The sequence below is a fragment of the Malaya genurostris genome, chromosome 3, assembly GCF_030247185.1.
Source record: "Malaya genurostris strain Urasoe2022 chromosome 3, Malgen_1.1, whole genome shotgun sequence".
NCBI classification, from domain to species: Eukaryota; Metazoa; Arthropoda; class Insecta; order Diptera; family Culicidae; genus Malaya; species Malaya genurostris.
In genome coordinates this window covers 255,148,231-255,166,025 of record NC_080572.1, presented here as the reverse complement: position 1 = coordinate 255,166,025, position 17,795 = coordinate 255,148,231, and the positions used below count along the sequence as shown (strand labels likewise).

The 17,795-nt window shown below is 35.8% G+C and overlaps 2 protein-coding genes across 5 annotated transcripts in view; one reads left to right on the top strand and one right to left on the bottom strand.

Annotated features, from left to right (window-relative positions):
• LOC131439446 (myosin light chain kinase, smooth muscle-like) overlaps positions 1-12,581 on the top strand; it is a 60,770-nt gene extending 48,189 nt beyond the window's left edge. For 2 of the 4 annotated variants that reach the window (XM_058610448.1, XM_058610447.1), the window contains one exon: positions 4,219-8,560. In XM_058610448.1, coding sequence (XP_058466431.1) covers positions 4,219-4,561 — 343 coding nt within the window. In that variant the 3' untranslated portion in view covers positions 4,562-8,560. Of the gene's footprint in view, positions 1-4,218; positions 8,561-12,104 lie in introns of those variants that run through there. The other 2 variants (XR_009231130.1, XM_058610446.1) reach the window with 2 other exon arrangements.
• An 82-nt stretch (positions 12,582-12,663) lies between these two features.
• LOC131439445 (nuclear factor NF-kappa-B p110 subunit) overlaps positions 12,664-17,795 on the bottom strand; it is a 39,968-nt gene continuing 34,836 nt past the window's right edge. Inside the window, exons 8-10 of the mRNA XM_058610445.1 lie at positions 13,630-14,083; positions 13,003-13,563; positions 12,664-12,943 (exon numbers count right to left, since the gene is read on the bottom strand). Coding sequence (XP_058466428.1) covers positions 12,839-12,943; positions 13,003-13,563; positions 13,630-14,083 — 1,120 coding nt within the window. The 3' untranslated portion in view covers positions 12,664-12,838. The remainder of the gene's footprint in view (positions 12,944-13,002; positions 13,564-13,629; positions 14,084-17,795) is intronic.

The window sequence follows — 17,795 nt, the reverse complement described above, 5'->3', positions numbered from 1 at the left end:
GCCTGTGAACTCTCTCTAAACGATAGAACTAATCAGATTTCAATGAAACTCTCTAGATACGTAGACTTTGTCAAAAAATAATTCGTTAGTAGATACACTAAGGTCTCTTTTTACACGGTATTTTTTCGCACGGTTTTTTTATACACGGCTTTTTTTACACGGATTCCGGAATTAACACGGTTTTTATTTACGCGGTTTTCGCAATTAACACGGTTTCTGATGAGAGTTTAAAAAGCACTGTCATTTGTTTTTTGAGAAAAATTTTAAAAAGGGCACAGGTTGTCTGTAAGAAAACGATTATTAGAGCTAATTTAAAGTTTAAAAGTTAACTAAAATCATTCACTCAACAATTCACGAGATCATTGACTGTCGTTCCATAAAATGATTAATCAGTCTTCAGATCTTCAGTCCCTGTTGTAAATTACACGACAACGTCTCTTCTCGTCATTGATATTATCGAGAATTTCGTAGCGTTGAAGAAATAGTCGGATTTACTAATCTCTTCAACTCTTCATCATATCGAGCAGTACAGCCATTTGAATAATATAACTCTAGTAGTATTATGATTTACGCCGATGAAATGAGTTTCTTCAGCATGACACATAAAATACCTTTTCTAATTTGATCCAAATTCATCTCTATGAATTCTTCCCCTTTAATTCTGTCGCTGCGTGCATAGATCTTCATCTAATACCCATGCCTTCCCACTCAGTTTAGGTGAAAATAATTATTAAGATCGTTAGTGTTTACTACAATCGCAATTTCGGAATTGAAAAGAACTTATTCTCAAGCTTTATTTGCAGTGAAAGTGTTTATGGGTGGTATTATTAGTACTTCTTTAGTCGAACGTTCTAAATTGTACGTATTATCGCCTTTTGAAAACCGAATTCATTAAACATAAGGCATGAGCCATTTAGATTATATTGAGTATCGTACAACGTGTTTCCTGTGTGTTCTAATTTGAATTTGTCAATCAATGTGTTTTATCAAGTATGACTAGACCTTCTCATAACCTCAGGCTGGTTTTTAGATTTCCGTTTTTATTTTGAAAAAACAGTTACATTTTATCAAAAACAAAATAAACACTCGAATCAACGGTTTTTGGAATTATTACGTCAAATTTTCCACGTGGTTTTTTTTTGCACGGTTTCCGCAATTAACACGGTTTTATTTTACACGGATTTTTTTAACACGGTACGTAACCCCCGTGTAAAAAGAGACCTTAGTGTATATGTTTTTTAAGTTTTTATGCCAACTGGAGAGTTGAAAGTTTGATAATAGTTTCGCTCTGGTTGGATTTTCCCTCGTCCCAAAATAAGATTAATAAAACAATAAAAAGCTTCTTCGCATACTTCACTCCTCCAAAATTAATAAAGAGTTTCTTTTTCAGTAGTTGTTTATTAGTTCAACAAAAACTGTTCATGCACTAATGAGTCGAAAAAATCGTCGAAGACAAAATGTAAAACATGTTTTTTTTGTTTTCAATGTAGAATCCTATCTGAACTTGTCTTAAATTTTTTACTTCGTCAATATTAAAAAAATTAAAAGAGTGTAACTTCATACATATTGCGTTCAAACATTTTCAAACTCCCTTCCAGTCCTGCATCTGCATAGCGTGATGGGTAAGTGAATGCCTTTTCTGACTCGAAAAGGCGAATGCCCTTAAGGTTAAAATCTCTATAATCGAAACAAAAAGAGAAGAAATAATGTAATATTCATTTAAAGGTATAAACATTTACAAATGGAATTTTCGATTAATACAATTATACAGAAATTCCATAAGAAAAAGATAAGCGATCAGACTAAAATTCGTTGCTGAATCAGGCAAAATATTCCCATAAATTGAGTTTCATTGTATTCTATTCATTATGAACATCACTGGTTATGTCTTCGATAAAAGACACTGAGTAAAAAATTCAAGTAATAACAAGAAGAGATTTTCCTTAGAACTTTTCTGTTTGTTTTGAAAGTGCCCATCTTGTAATGTGTTTTATAATTTTATCTGAATAATTAATGGTGTCTTTTTTGTAAATCGACATCAAAATTTCAATATTCTTATTAGAAAAGACAATGTTTGTGAATGTCATACAAGAAACATCTTCTCGTGAGATTTTTCGTATAAAAGTTATATCGAGAATTTGAATGAATCCTTAGGAATACGAGGCGTGCATTATCGTGAAGAAGGATGATTTTGCGTCTTGCGTTTGTTTTCCTTTTTTTCACGAAAAGCTTATGGCAAACAAATGCTGGTATACCAATCCGAATTGACGGTATTACGATCCTCTAAAACAACGGTAGCGATAGGTCCGTTTATACCGATGAACCATTTTTTAAAGTATTTCGAACTTTTGTTGAATTTGGTCCTCCTTCAACACCCATACAGTCGAGTGCTGTTTAGTTTCGAGCTCATATGAGTAAATCCATGTTTCCTCACCTGTGTAGATGTTATACACCAAATTTGAAGCACCATGATTGAATTTTTGCCGCATTCCTTTCTACCAATCGTCACGAGTCTTTTATTGAGCGATTGTCAAATTATCCAACATGAACGGATTGTTTTCACAACTAAATGTTCATGCAAAATAACATATAAGCTTTGCATACTAATGCCCAAGATTACCTCCATTTCACGGTACGTCACATGGCAATCTTCCATTATCAGATTTTTCACAGCATCGATTTTGGACGACCTTCTTTGAATACATCGGCAAGCGAATTACGACCACGGATGAATTCGTTACACCAGTTTTTCACAGTTTGGTAAAATTTTCAACTCACTGCAAACAAAATAACGCTCAAATGACAGAATGTTCAGAAAATGGTAATGGATAAAAATGTCAAACTTTTTGATGGAAACGTCAAATCTAACACTTATGTCGTTTTCGCTTTATGCCAAACCTAACCCAGTTTCCACCCTAACTGAGGTCAATCCGTTTGTTTGAAGCCAATTTCGAACCTAGTTTCAACGTTGTTGAACTGAAAATCGAGCCAGTTTCGAACCTGATTTTTATAAACCCCCGTTGCTAAGTGCGAATTCCACACAGTTTTGTGAAAAGTGTTTGTTTGATGAAACTGTCCTGGGTTAGTTACAGTTTTCTCAAGCGAAAACGACATTAGTGTTGCCAAGGCTAAATACATTAGTATCAACCTACGTATTTAATTGACCGTTTTCGAATAATAAGGATATGTAATTTCTCCTAAGAAAATGGTGTTGATTTTTTGGTCTACTCTTCTCTAGCTCTATTTACATATATGGTTAATTATTGATATTATTTTCCTCTCAACTGATTAAAGTCGAACCAGTCGCTCGTCTCATTACCAAAATGTGCGCCTTCAGAAGCATCACACAATTCAGATATCGATGGTGGAATAATTTTTGGATTCATTAAGTCAAAACAATCGGAACATAAAATTAAAATCTTGGCCGAACAGAAAATCCCATGCGCGGAAAAATTACACAGCCCAAGCTAGCAATCGTTGAAATACCCAGATATACCGGCCAAGATGAAAATCTTGGGTTGTTCCATGGAATCTCACTATTGATTGAGTGTAAAACCCCGTTTATGGAGGTCAAACGGCATACATCCATTGATTAAAATTTGCAATTCCATGAATAATTATTATTTGAATCACCGCCAACCCGCAATTCTACTGAAGTGCTAGACAAGAAAAATCTTACAGTTTATTTTCTGACTCGCACCTGACATAAACCGAAACTACATTGAAAGCACGTTAGAACGATCTGACTAACAGAAAATAATTACCGTACGAACAATGCAATTGGCTTTGTAAGATGCGTGATGCGCTAGATGCTAGTGTTTGTAATAATTTACAGGTTTGCGCGCCACATTAATTCAGCTAATAAAGAAACAATCAAAATTCGGACTCTTGAAATCTTAACGACCCACATAACAACTACAAGGTATGCGACCTGTGAGATTGACAGTAATGGTTTTAATCATAATTAACATATGTGAAAAGCATTTTGTTTAACAACATACTGGAATTATTTCACACAGATCCTGAGAACACTTTTACCACTCACTACACATACTAAAGTTGTATAAATAAGATCACAAATCACTATCATGACACTGACTTTCGCCATAGGATCAATTTTGATAATGTAAAACCAGCAAATGTCTCAACGTTGACTTGAGCACTTACGACATCACACAACCTTCCTCTGACCGAACGTATCAATTCCGATTTCCACAGACTTTCCGGGCTGTCGCCGTTCGTTGGCAACAACGACATGGCCACGATGAACAACGTCCTGCAGGGTCAGTACTCCTTTAAATACAGTTCCTTTGATGCCGTGTCCGAGGACGCCAAAGACTTCGTCCGCAAGCTGTTGGTTCGGGATGGGTCCAAGCGGTTGACGGCCAAACAAGCACTCAAGCACAGGTGGCTCACCAAAACGGCTCAAAACACGACCGAACTATCAATAACGAAAACAAAATTAAAACGTTATGTTATTAAGAAGCGGTGGATCAAAGCGGTCAACACGATCATTGCCCTACGACGGATGGGGGCCAGGATCGACATCGATCTAGTTTAGGTACAATCGAAGCTGGCGGATTCGCACGCAGCACGAGGAAGACGGGTAATGATTAACGAGGGATGAAACGAAACGCTTGACATGGTTTCAAAACTAGCTATTAAATAGTGTTCATCGTGTTCGTCATTGTATGTACACACTTTGTTTATGTATATATGTTCAACTCATTAAACACACTGCGTTCCACATGCAAACCACATACTTTAAACATCTGTCTATAAATGGCGAGAGAATTATTTTGGTAACTACTTCGTATTTTATTCAAAGGTTAGCCTTTTTTTATTTAATGATCAATTGTTGATATTTTTGCTTTTTTTCGAATAAAGATATAAAATTGGAAATATCAACGTTTAAACGGAGCCCCAGAAATTCCCTGCTCGCCAGTGGAAAATGTGCATGTGTGCCTTCCAAACCTTCCAACGATTTTTCGCTCAATTTGCTGGTACAGGGCTAAACCGATTTAAACTTTTCAGATTCGATTGAAAGGTATTTCAATAACATTGATCTAGTTCAAAGATCAGATGGCTGACACTTTCGGTTTCTGAGATATAATGCCATAAGCGACGTAACCGACAATCTGCATTGTTTCCCTTTTTATATAGAAAAACTATGTAATCACTATGAAATCCGACTTTTTAACTAAGGCCTGGAGGACCAAGTAATTTCATATCAGTCGACTCAATTCATCGAGATCGCAACATGTCTGTGTATGTGTGTGTGACAAAAATGTGCACTCAATTTTCCAGTTCTTACAAACTTCAAATGAAAAGCCCCATGATCTCTACAACGCTTTTGAATTTTATCCGAGTTTGACTTCCGTTTCGGGAAAAACTTTCAATTAGAATTAGAACCGACATCCAATTCCAGAATATATGGTTTGAGCGATTTCAACAAACTTAGGATCAAATAAATCTGATCTCCGACTCCGACATAACTGTGTAATAAATTTTTCAAATCTCATAGTCACTGGAAGCGACGATGATGACATATTTTTTTTTCTAAACTTTACTCAAAGCTTATTCATTTTGTAGATTATATAGGTGAATATATAGTGATATAGTGAATGACCAACAGAAACGAGTTCTGCTATATCAATCTCTATTTCCCGGTTCATAAAGTATCGGTATAAGTAGTCAAAATGTTGACTTTGAGAACTTCATGAATTTCGTTTTGCAGTTTTTGGCCACAAGTGGAAACTAGGATCCGGTATAGCCAAAGTAATCATGAAAAGTGAAACGAATTCCATAAAATTGACTAGTAAATTTCTCTAGCTAGTAGAAAGAACTCATTAATTGATGGCCAAAAAACTCACTTCACCTATATGCACACTTAAATTTTTTAGCTGAGTCTCGGCAAAAAGACGCCGAGATTCGCACAGCCGAGTAATCAGCAATTATCTCGGCAAAAATACAATTACTGATCGTCTCGGCATCCTAAAATTTGACAAACGTCAAATATTGCCGAAATCGTCAGCGTAAGATTTACTGTTTGCTCAGTGAAACGTTCACTGAATATTCGGCAATCCAATAAAACGAAAAAAGGATAAAAATAAATTACCGAATCATCAGTAATTAAAAATCTAGTCAATTAATTTTGTTTGTATTTTCTCAACATTATAAACACGCCATTCAGGATAAAAAAAATCATTTTATTTACACTTAAACTGCCCATACTTGCATATCAGTCCCATATGGAAAATCGGCATGTCGAGAAAAAGACGATTAAAATTTTATTTTCAAAGTTTTTAATTTATTGTACTACCTAATACTAAATATTACATGAAATATCGGTAATACACCTTTGCTATTCCAATATTGCAACAAATGAAAATTTTAAAAAGTGCACTGAATGGGACTGATATGCGGGTACTTTGCATATGGGACAGACATGAGTTGATATCTTTTTCTCATTTTACTGAACAAACCCTCAACTTTTATTGAAATTTCTAAGAGTATATTGAGGATGGATTGCATTCCTCAAGCTAACTCAATATTAGCGAGAATCGATATGGGACTGATATGCGAGTATGGGCAGTAAAGGAGGCTTACAAATTTGTTGCCAGTAGTGCTTAAAGCCTACCTGAAAACATGTAGCATAAATAAAGCGGCGTTTCCAGATGCGGCCACCTAGAGTCGAGCTGGAAATATGGAAATAAAAATATATGTATATTGATTTTTGGCTTACAAAAATGTTCAATATTTAATGATGCATATACGGTATTGTTCAAAAAATAAACTTACTTGGATCTATTGAATTATTCCATGCATTGGGTTATTTTTTCGCATATCCCCCAGTTTTGTCTCGAGGACGCTTTGAGCCCCGTTTTGGGTGTTTTTCCCTCATAATCGCGAGTGCTCTGATAAAGTCGCTTTTTATAAAGCGAAACATGTCACTATATTTATTCAATATTTTTACTAGCAAGTGGTTCCACGCTTCTTCGAAGATTATCCATTTTTTCACTCGAAAATTTCATTAGAAAATAATCGCACAATGCGAAGCGAAAATGTAACGCGGCAATAAATGACAGCTGTCGTGCTGAATCTCGGCAACAGCTAGCGCATATTCCGAAATCTCGGCAAACGTCTCTGCTGATGTCGGCATATCTGTTGTTTACTGATAAATTCAGCAAGCAATTATTCCAAATTTCGGCAAAGTGAAGCATTTTACCGAAATATCAGTGAATGCATTTAACGAAGCTCAGAAACATGCGTATTGATTACTGAGCAATCAGCAAATTTACGTGTTGCTGATCAGTTTCGGCATTTTACTATGCCGAGCTCAAGAAATGGATTTAAGTGTGTGGGTTCTCGGTTTCGAAAGGACCGGGAATATTTGACCTTATTTTGTACTAGGGCACATACACGCTCGTTCAATGTTACTCTAAAGTGAGTACAATTTCACTCACTTTCGTTAAAAGTGGAACTACTTTATAGTGAGTAAAGCTTGTTTACTCACCTTTGAGTAAATATGGTATTTGTCAAATTCTGAGTAACATTTACTCAGTGCTACAAGTGGTAAAATTAGCTCGAGTGAGTAAACATTACTCAATCATTCGAATTGAATAAGGGATTCGAATAAGGAATTCTTTGCTTTAAACAAATACTGAATTACTTCTATCCAACGAATAAAGGAAGCCGCTACCTGTTCAACGGTCACTGGAAAGGATCCGTCTGCCTTCCTCCGTTCCGCCTCCGACAAAGGGAAAAGTTCCGCCTCCGACAAAGGGAAAAGTTCAGTGAACGTAAATTTTCACACAACATTTTCAAAGCTCTGTGAGTAAAACTTGTTGTCAATTTAGAAACTGAGTCGATTTTACTCATTCTTCTAAATCAATATTACTCACTTTTTGACATTTGAACTAAATGAGCAAAAGTGAGTATAAATAACTCACTTGAGAATAACATTGAATGAGCGTGTAACCAATTTAATTATCTTTACGCTTTGTCTTAGACTTGTCAGTACATAACTGTAATGTTGACCTGTTATGCTACCTGCAGTTCGACAAAAACCGGCAAGCAAACGTTAAGTTATTGCTATTTGCAATACATTCATAATAATTTATTATTCATGTTACATTTATCAATCGACCTTATAACCAATAATCGATCAATCGATAATAAATAATCGATAAATCAATGCTTATTATTGAATTAATCGATATTACCTACAACATACTTCTGATATCCAATATTGAATAATCGAGTATTCAACGTAGAATAATTGAATATTCATATTTAGACAGTTTAACATTTGCGCTCAGATAATTTATAATATCGGCTAATCAATAATTTTACATCGATTATGTTATAGCCATTAATCGATAATTAAACAAAACGAATGAAAATTGAATAATCAAGAGTTCAATTGTGATGGATCGGTAATTAAACATCGAATATTTCATCATTCGATCACTAATTAACGATTTGTTTAGATCAAATAATCAATCATTGGAATCGATATCATTTTTTTGGTATCGGTTGTTTCTAGTCAAATAATCAATTAACTGTCTTATTTGAATTATCATTTTAAATCGATTATTTCAAATTGAATTATGAATTATTTAACAAGTTATAATTATTTGATTTCAGTTTATCGATTATTTTGTGCCGAAAAATCGATTATGGAATACCAACTACTAAATGATGATTATGTAATATCGATTTATTGATTATTTTCAGAGCAATTATTAAATATGGATTATTGAATATTTTTTAATCAGTTATCTGACAAAACCAATCGATTATTTCACGTCAAATAATCAAGTATTGGATTTCAAATTAGGAACAAACTATCATTTACGAAGTTTGATCGTTAAATTGGACTTTACTATTCAGATTTTACGTCGTACTACATTACGAGAAAAGAATACTTCGGTAAAATTCCAAAATCTGGATATTCATCAAAAATATCCAATTGTTTTCATATCTCCTAGATAATTGATGCGGCGCAGCCACATAACCGAAGCCAAGATGGCTCGGCGACACAAGTTAGCCTCCGACCCGCCAACGAAAGTAGCGGCCTCTCGCATACAAATCTGTAACCACCACGTTTTCCCTCAAAGCTAGGTTTCTTTGCTTCAGTTAGGTTAGCATATGACCAAAACTATGTGGCGAAGCCACATTAGATATTTTTTCATCTGCACTCATATATCGGAAAATACCGCAAACAATTACCTAATAGATACACAGTGATCAAGTTTTTTTTTGGGAATTCCGTTCTGAGGATCATGACTAAACCTACAAAAACTATTCAAGTCTTTTTGGATGATTGCAGAAGTACGATTGTAAGAAGAACGGGAGTAAACATAATCATTTTTTTGTTTTTTTTTGTTTTTGGCGTGAATACGTTTTACTTTACTATGGGGCGCCTTTTCCAAATGTACCCTTTTGGGAGAGTGATAAGTTTTTGAGCGTGAATATCTCTTGTTGTATTTAACGTATCAACTTAATGCTTCCTACATGCCATCGGAAATATGACCAACAATTTATGGTGAAATTCTCGGTTGTATGACATAACCACAAATAATTATAAATTAAAGATTTTTGAAATTTTCAGAATAAACATGTATTTAGGAGGAAAACTCATGACGTTTGTTTGCCTTACTCGTACCCGAGACGAAGGTTTTGAGGCAGTAAACGACATCTCATTTCTACTTTATTCACTTGGTATATATGAAAGGTTAACACTCGATACATTTAATTACAGTTCAGCTCCACATATAGAATCCAGCTCCGGAATCAAGCATTCAATTCCAGATTTCAGTATGCTGGGGAAGTGACATCAATTTCTTTTCAAAGCCTCCATTCTTCTTAAAGAATTACTCCACATTTTTTTCCTTTAGTATAAGTAAATCGGAATTTTGCATTTTGGTTTCGTGCGCCATTCGCCCCCCAAGCGAGACAACTTTTTTATTAACATCAACCCATAATATTAATAATTCGATCAGTTTTTGCAATGACTGAGCGGAAACATATTGGAGAAGCCAAATGAATGAAAAACTAACAGAAAAGATGATTTATTGGAAAAAGATACAGTCGTCACCCGACCGATATCTTACATCCAAACATGTTCTCTGTCCATCAAACACTAGTCTTCTCGCTTTATACCTATTTTTCGCTCAAGCACTGAGTAGGAGAGTTTATTTATAATCGCTTGTCACCTTCTTTAATAGTGCCAGTCGCTGGCTGGACATCGTCCAGGTTCTTGTTCTATCCTAGTATTAGGAGCCTGGATGTTGGCTTAAAACTCGATTTCAGCTTTCAGCTACAGAATCCAGGCACAAATCTCAGTTCCAAAAGCCAGGTTAAGAATTCACTTACAGAAAACAGGTCCAGTATTCAGAACCAAATTGTTTTTCAGATACCTGTATCAGAGTTTAGGCCTTAGGCTTAAACACCAGGAATTCGATTCCATAATTCAGGTTTCGAATCCAAGCCTTGAACTCAGTTTCAGAAATTAATATCGAAAATGACTTCAAGAATCCGAAGTGCGAGTCCAGAACTCGATTTTTGAATTAAATTTAAGAATGTTGGTCTAGAATTCAGGTTAAGAATTCAGACCAGTAATATGGTAAGTCCAGATTCAACTACTCTTTGACATGCAACGGAACTGATACACTGATAAAGGTTGCAAATAGAACACCGAAAAACTAGTATCTTTATCTATTACTATCTCGTGACATTGATGGCGAAATAGTAAAAATTTGAAGCGATTTAGTTAAAAAAGGAATTTTTGAACTCAACAGCGAATGTAAACAATCCTTCGCATTCGTATTCACGTCACTCGGTTATGTGTCTGACATTACTCACCCACCTTTTTTAAATCAATTCCAATCACGATATTAAGACTAAGGAATAATTCGATGAAATGACTCTTTCGGCGAAACGGCTTTCGACGAAATGATCCTTTCGATAGAATTGAGTTCGGCGAAATGACTCTTTCGCTTAAAAGACATTCGGCGAAATGACCCTGATCCCTTATGAGTTGACCCATATGCAAATTTGCGTCACATGTGAATTTCATATTTTCATTCTAAAATCCGCTGTTTTTTCAGTGATCAAAGCTAATTGCAACCTGAGAAATAATTTATGGAGAAAATTAAAGTCGAATGTTCTTAAACAGTGTTTGAACACGTGGCACATGCTGGCAATTTTCTCGCCATTCTGAGAGAAAGACTTCATAGGCCGGTGTATATTTTGCAATTCTATATTATTTATCGTATCGTAGGAATGGAAATCTGATTTCTCGATAGTAGATGGACGGAATTTCGCAGTTCAAATTAAGAACGCAAATTTCCTAAAGACTGTTGATTAATCCTTGTCACACATGCTAATTTTTCTTCAACCGATTTTTCTACTATGGTGTATTTAGACTTATTTAAAAAAAAAACAACAAATCAGCACAATTTCTCGGAATTGTAACTTGTTGATATCTGTATATTGCATCATTGCTAAAGAACGGTTTTTTTGTGAGATAAGTATTTAAAATCTTTTTTTTTCTAAAAAATGAGGAAAACATCACGGCCTATCTAAACACCTGGATGTGTCATGTTCTGAATCGTTATTTTACCTAGTTGTACAAAAACTTCCTTCCATCAGTTCCAAAACCGACTTACCTATTAAATATTACTGCTGCGAAACATCTAAAAATTTTCATGATGCTCGAAAAAGTTGTTACTGAAATTATTTTAAAACAAGGAACAATCGTCGCCCATCTCACAAGCAAAGTGCGCTTCCTCGATCACCCAAAAGGGAAGGCATGAGTTAAGAAATACAACACAAGAACAATGTGCACTACTTGAGAATGTATTTCCGAAAAATTTTATATTTGGAAGTTTACTTCAGGCACGTAATTATCTTATAATGTTGTTACCTTAAATAAAGTTATCTCTCACCATTTATTAAAACATCAACTAGAACCATCACACTAATACTACGGTACACTAAAAAGTTTTACAATATACCACGGGAATTCAATAACGCGATTTACACAGTTCCATACTAGACACAATTGCTTAAATTTACAATTCATATCACGTTTTCAGGTGATTTTATCAGCTAAGAAAAAGCTTGGAAATAAATCGATCGGTTCGTCAATTGTAGGTAATTATCGATGGAATAGAAGCTTCAATTATGCCATATTAGCACTATAAATCAAACCGTAATATATGTATTCGAGAGTTGTTAACAGAACGAGTAATCAACGCTATTGTAATTCACCTGCTACGGGTAACAACGTAATCAAGCGTAACTAGCGCAAAAATAACCGCACTCCCGTAGCCCAGGCGGCGACACAAAGTTTCTAGCAGCACTTGTGCTGTCTCATCCTAACACGCGATTTAAGACACTCCCCACGTAGTTATATACATACAGAAGCCAATCTTAGTGACTACATGCTCAGGGCTGTAAGGTTCAACTACAAGACGACAACCTGCTACAGTGTATTGCATCATCACTTTCGTTTAAGTTAACGTTTTAAGCGATTTACAAACTACTTATGAATAAAAAGAGTGGAATATGAATATATGAACGAATTGACCTTATTACGAACCAAGTCCCATCTCATGTGATAAGCCACTACGAGCTCGAATAATACAATCATAATTTGCTGATATTGTTTTTCTCTTTTTCATAAAAAAAATCCTAACATTTATTCAGTGTTGGAAAATCGTGCAAAAACAAATGTATGATACAAAATCACTAGCATAGATTTGATTATTGTCAGTATTACCGGAACATTTATCTGAGTTGATCATTTTTGTTAAAATATTGGAAAAGGCTACACCGTTTGACGACACACCATCTCATCTATCAGATGAATCGCATCCTTCTGATCGAGTGCTTGCAGGATGTCAGTCAAATGTTCGAGTTTCAATTTCTGCATCTGTAATTTTTTTTAATGTTAAAGGTTGCCGTTTTCATTTTATTCACATATCACATCACCTCGAAATAATTCAACAACATCCCAGCAGGATTTGCTGCGTGCTCCCAAATAGAGAAGAATGCATTGAAATCAAGCAACAAACCAACCTCTTTCCACATGTGGTTCCGATTTAACAGCTCACAAAGCTGTGTAAGGCACTTGTCATCAAATAGGCTGCTTTCGGAACTCTCGGAAGTAATTTCATAGGGAACATTCTTGAGTGAAGTCAAAACAGTACCCTCGTGCGAAATCGTATGTTCCTCCAATATCTGTATCACCTCGTTCCGGTTACAGGTAAGATTGATCGACAGCAAGACACTGTCCGTTGAGGAACTGCTACCAGATGAAAACTCTTCGCTGTTTTGTTCAGTTTCATCTTCGTCCTCATCTAGAAAAGATTCTTTCTCCAGCACTCCAGTAGGATTGTACCGCAACAGTTCCTTAACGATAAGTTTGTTATTTGAGTTTCCCAGATGCTTGGCATTTGCCAATTGAAGCGCGGTATAACCTGCGTTGTTCGGTTCCTCACTGAGAGCTTTATCTACATATTCCAGAATGTAATTGACAATATCCAATGATTCCTGTTCAATGTGACACATTATAGATAGAACAACCTAAATGAATTAATTGCTGCAAACAAGACTTACACTTTCAACCGCAATGTGGAGAATATTGTTTCCATGTTTTAAATCTCGTACAGTATGAGAAGCACCTTGGTCCAACAATAGACGCATTATTCTTAAATTTTTACACATGCACGCCAAATGCAAGGGGGAAACACCATCGTCATTGGTCGCATCCAAACGGGCTCCGATTCTTTTGCAGTGCTCCAACAGGGTACTCAACGACTCCGTCGATCCCTCCACGATGGCCCGGTGCAGTATGGAGTTACCGCGGTAATCACAGACATTCAGATTGGCACCAGCCAACAGTAAAGCATCCACAATCTCCGTGAGGTTTGCGGAAACGGCTAGGTGGATAGCATTCTCGCTCCGTTCGTTTATCAGATCCAGCAACTCTCGAAGGCGGTAGTTTCGTAGCACCTCGATCAGTTTACAGGCAATGACGATATCCCGCCGTTCGATTGCCATATGTAGACAACTGAAAGTGTAAAACAGATACGGTAAGTTAGAGAGAAAAAGTAAATAATAAGATCTGGTGATGATCGACAGGCTCACTAACAAAAAAAAACAAAATTAGATCGAATTTCATAGTTACTCGAAGGTACTAATGAACCAACTAAAAATAATTTAAATATAAGGTCTTTTTCGTATCTTGGTCGATAAAGACAAAAACCTTCAGTCGAAATGACAAAGAACAGTTGCCGCAAGCAAGATAACACTGTGAACAAGGAACGAGTTCAGGTTACCCAAATCTAGAGAACAAAAGTTGGAGTTTAGCTGCACCACAGCACGACGAAAGAAAAGTACCAGAAATTCAATTAAACAAGGCTAGTAGTTCAGCGCTCTGACAAGTACTTCTGTTTCTCATAAAAGGATCCGGAGCGGAGAAAGGTGACGACACGATTTAACAAACGAAGATAGCGCAGTTGTTATGGAACAGTTGCTAGATAATTCTTGACCAAAAAAACAGTTTTCATTTTACTGGACCAAATTTGCAGTATTTTAACCATCCCGCACAGTAATTAAGCACAGTAATTAAGCCCATAAAGCTACAAAAAATCCCACAACGACGCTTCTGACAGCAACATCGACAAAATCAACTCAGATAGATAATTAACGAAAGCGCGATCAGTGAACCTATTGGCTCTTTAACTTTACTCGGAAGTAATGAGAAAGTCGCTCATGAAAAAAATTCTGAGGATGGTGACGACACGATTTCTGTTGTTATGAAACAGTTGCTAGTAAATTCTTGACATGCAAAGCAGAGCCAATTTATACGATTGTTACTGTTGCAGTTTTCGTTTATCTGAGAAAACCTGCAGTATTCTAGCCATCCAAGAGTCTCGAGATAGCGGGATTGTAAGTAGATCAAGAGATATTCGGGGAACCAATGTGTTGAAGAGAAAAATTTGTGTGGTTATTTTTACTATGGATAAAAATTTAAACAAGTTTACTTGAAATTTTGTGTTTCAAATGGAATTTCGGCTACGGAATCATTAAAAATGTTACAGAAGTGTATTGGGGGATCTACTCTATCAAGAACGCAAGTATTTGAGTGGTATAAAGCATTCAGTGAGGGTCGTGACGGAAACATCGAAAAAGTGAAGAAAATTGAGCTTGAAAATCGTCGTGTTAGTATTAGAGAAATTGCAGAGGATCTTGGCATTTCTTATTGATCGACTCAGCACATTTTGGTTAATGTTTTGGGTATTAAACGGTATGGATTTTATTCCAGTGTGATTGTGGCTGAATTTTTGGCCAAACACGAAACGAAAGTCTTCGCTCAGCCACCATATTCGCCAGATTTGCCCCCCCTGTGACTTTTTCCTATTTCCAAAACTAAAATATCTACTCCGGGGAACGCGCCATGACTCGACCGAGGACATAAAGAGTAATTCTTTGAAAGAACTGAAGGCCATCCCGGTCGAGGCCTATGGTAAGTGTATGGAAAATTGAATTGATGACTGGAATGCCTGTATTAGTTCAAAAGGAGCTATTCTGAAGGCGATAATAAAGAAATGTACTTACATCTAAAAAAATGTTTTTTTTTTCAATTCAGTCCGGGTCAATTTTTATCAGAAGGTATAGATCCTTTTTTGGATTCTGAAGCACCGAAGTAGGTGGTCGGTTTAGTAAGAATATAAATGTTTAGTGTTCTGAACATTTAATAATTATTTTTGTTAAAGCTTATTTGCATACAAGCCGCTTGATCCATTTGTTTTGTCGGTTTATGTGGTTACTCCAGAAAACATAGTAAAGTTCAAAATTGGTTATATTCAATCATAAATTGAAAATTGCGTGAACTAGCTGAGGCTGTGAAGATTTGTGTGTGTTTGGCCATATTTACAAGAAATAATTCAGATTATTTGATTTGATATGTAATAATGGATGGAAAATGGATCAATCGGTTCACTCCGGAATCAAAACTATCATCATCTGAGTGGATTATAGCCGGTGAACAAGCGTCCAAAAGCACAACAGTCAACTGGGAAGGTTATGAATTCAGTTTTTTTTGGGATACTAATGGGATTCGATATCCGGAACGAGAAAGAAAAACTTGTAGAACTTTACTAAGGTTTATTAAATTACATCTGGATCATACGGCTTACAAGTTTGGAATGAATATTAAATTTTCCTAACAACTAGGTCGTTGCTATTAGAAACTATTGTTGCCAATAGAGATCAGAATAGCCGATTGCTACTTCAATAACAGATACACATGGTAAAGGGAGATTTTTTTACTTATATCTTTCTGGCAACACTGTTTTGACAGTCATTGTAATTGTCAAACTTGTTTAGTTTGGTCTATATTTTAATCATACATGGGCGCTGGCAAAGTTGGAGGAAGATCTACTTTTTTTTATCAAATAATTGTGTTCAGCGACGAAGCTCATTTGAATGGATACGTCAACAAGCAAAGTTGCCTCATCTGGAGCGAAGACCAGCCAGAAGCATTTCAAGAGCTACTAATGCAAGTCACTGTTTGGTGTGGATTGTGGACCGGTGACATTATTCGTGAAATATCGGCCGATTTATTGGAGAGAGTGCCCAAAATAGAACCTTGCGCATGGGCCATTGAAAGTGGAGCCGCGGAGTGGAGCGAAATCATCATCAATTTAATGTTTAAATTATATTGAATTCATAAAATTTTATTGATGTCTTGAGTTGCGTGGTTAGATCGAAAAAAAAGCTGTTTCACCAAGATAATGCTCCGACTAACAACTCCATGACAACGATGGTCAAATTGAACGAATTACTCTTTGAATTGCTTCCTGATTCACCGTATAGTCCAGATCTGGCCCCCAGTGACTACTTTATATTTGCTGATCTAAAAAAAATATATCACCGTGGGTCGATTAATTGGAGGGCGGACTGAGTTAGTTGGAGATGTGTGTTTGCAAAGAACGGGGACAAAACTGTATCAACAGGAACAGCCCTGGCGGTAAATTCGACATTGAAACAAAACTCAAAATTAGTTGTACATGTTACTACATGCAATGTTTATTGTTTAGCCCCGGAAAACGACTATCATTAGGGAAAACTGAACAATATAATATTATTGTTTGTTTCTTCAAAATGTATAGAAAGTTTAAATCTTTTTGAAATTGATTTAAAATTTTTTAGATTTTCTTTGCTTCGATCAATCAAATGCTGGACTCAGTTTTCATGCAATGTTGGAATCCTGTTGACTCTTTGATCAACGGTTTTTTTTTTACCTTTCGATCTATGACAAACTTTTCTTAAAAATCTATAGTTCAACAATTTTTCATTATTCGGATATTGGCCGTTTCTTAACTCAAACGGTATTTACTTTGAAGCAATACTAAGAAGAATACGGTGTGAAATTTCGGAAAGTTCAAGAATTTTAGAATAATGATATGTTACAGCAGGGATAGTCGCGATGTCACCGCCGAATTACACTTTTCAATATTTTCATACACCCTTGTTCCGTATTTCGATCGGATGTGAAATTTTGCTTTCTGTATCTCGAACGAGTTTTCCATGCAACAGTATCAGTCGATCGAATTACAGAATGCAAATTTTAACAATCGATCGAAATGTAGAATAGGGGTGACAGTCAAGTAGAATTTCAACAATCGGGAACACTCATAAATCTAGATCTTTCTATAATAGTAATCAGTAAAAGTGGTATTTATAGTAATCATGCACTTTTTGCGGCATGCAAAGAT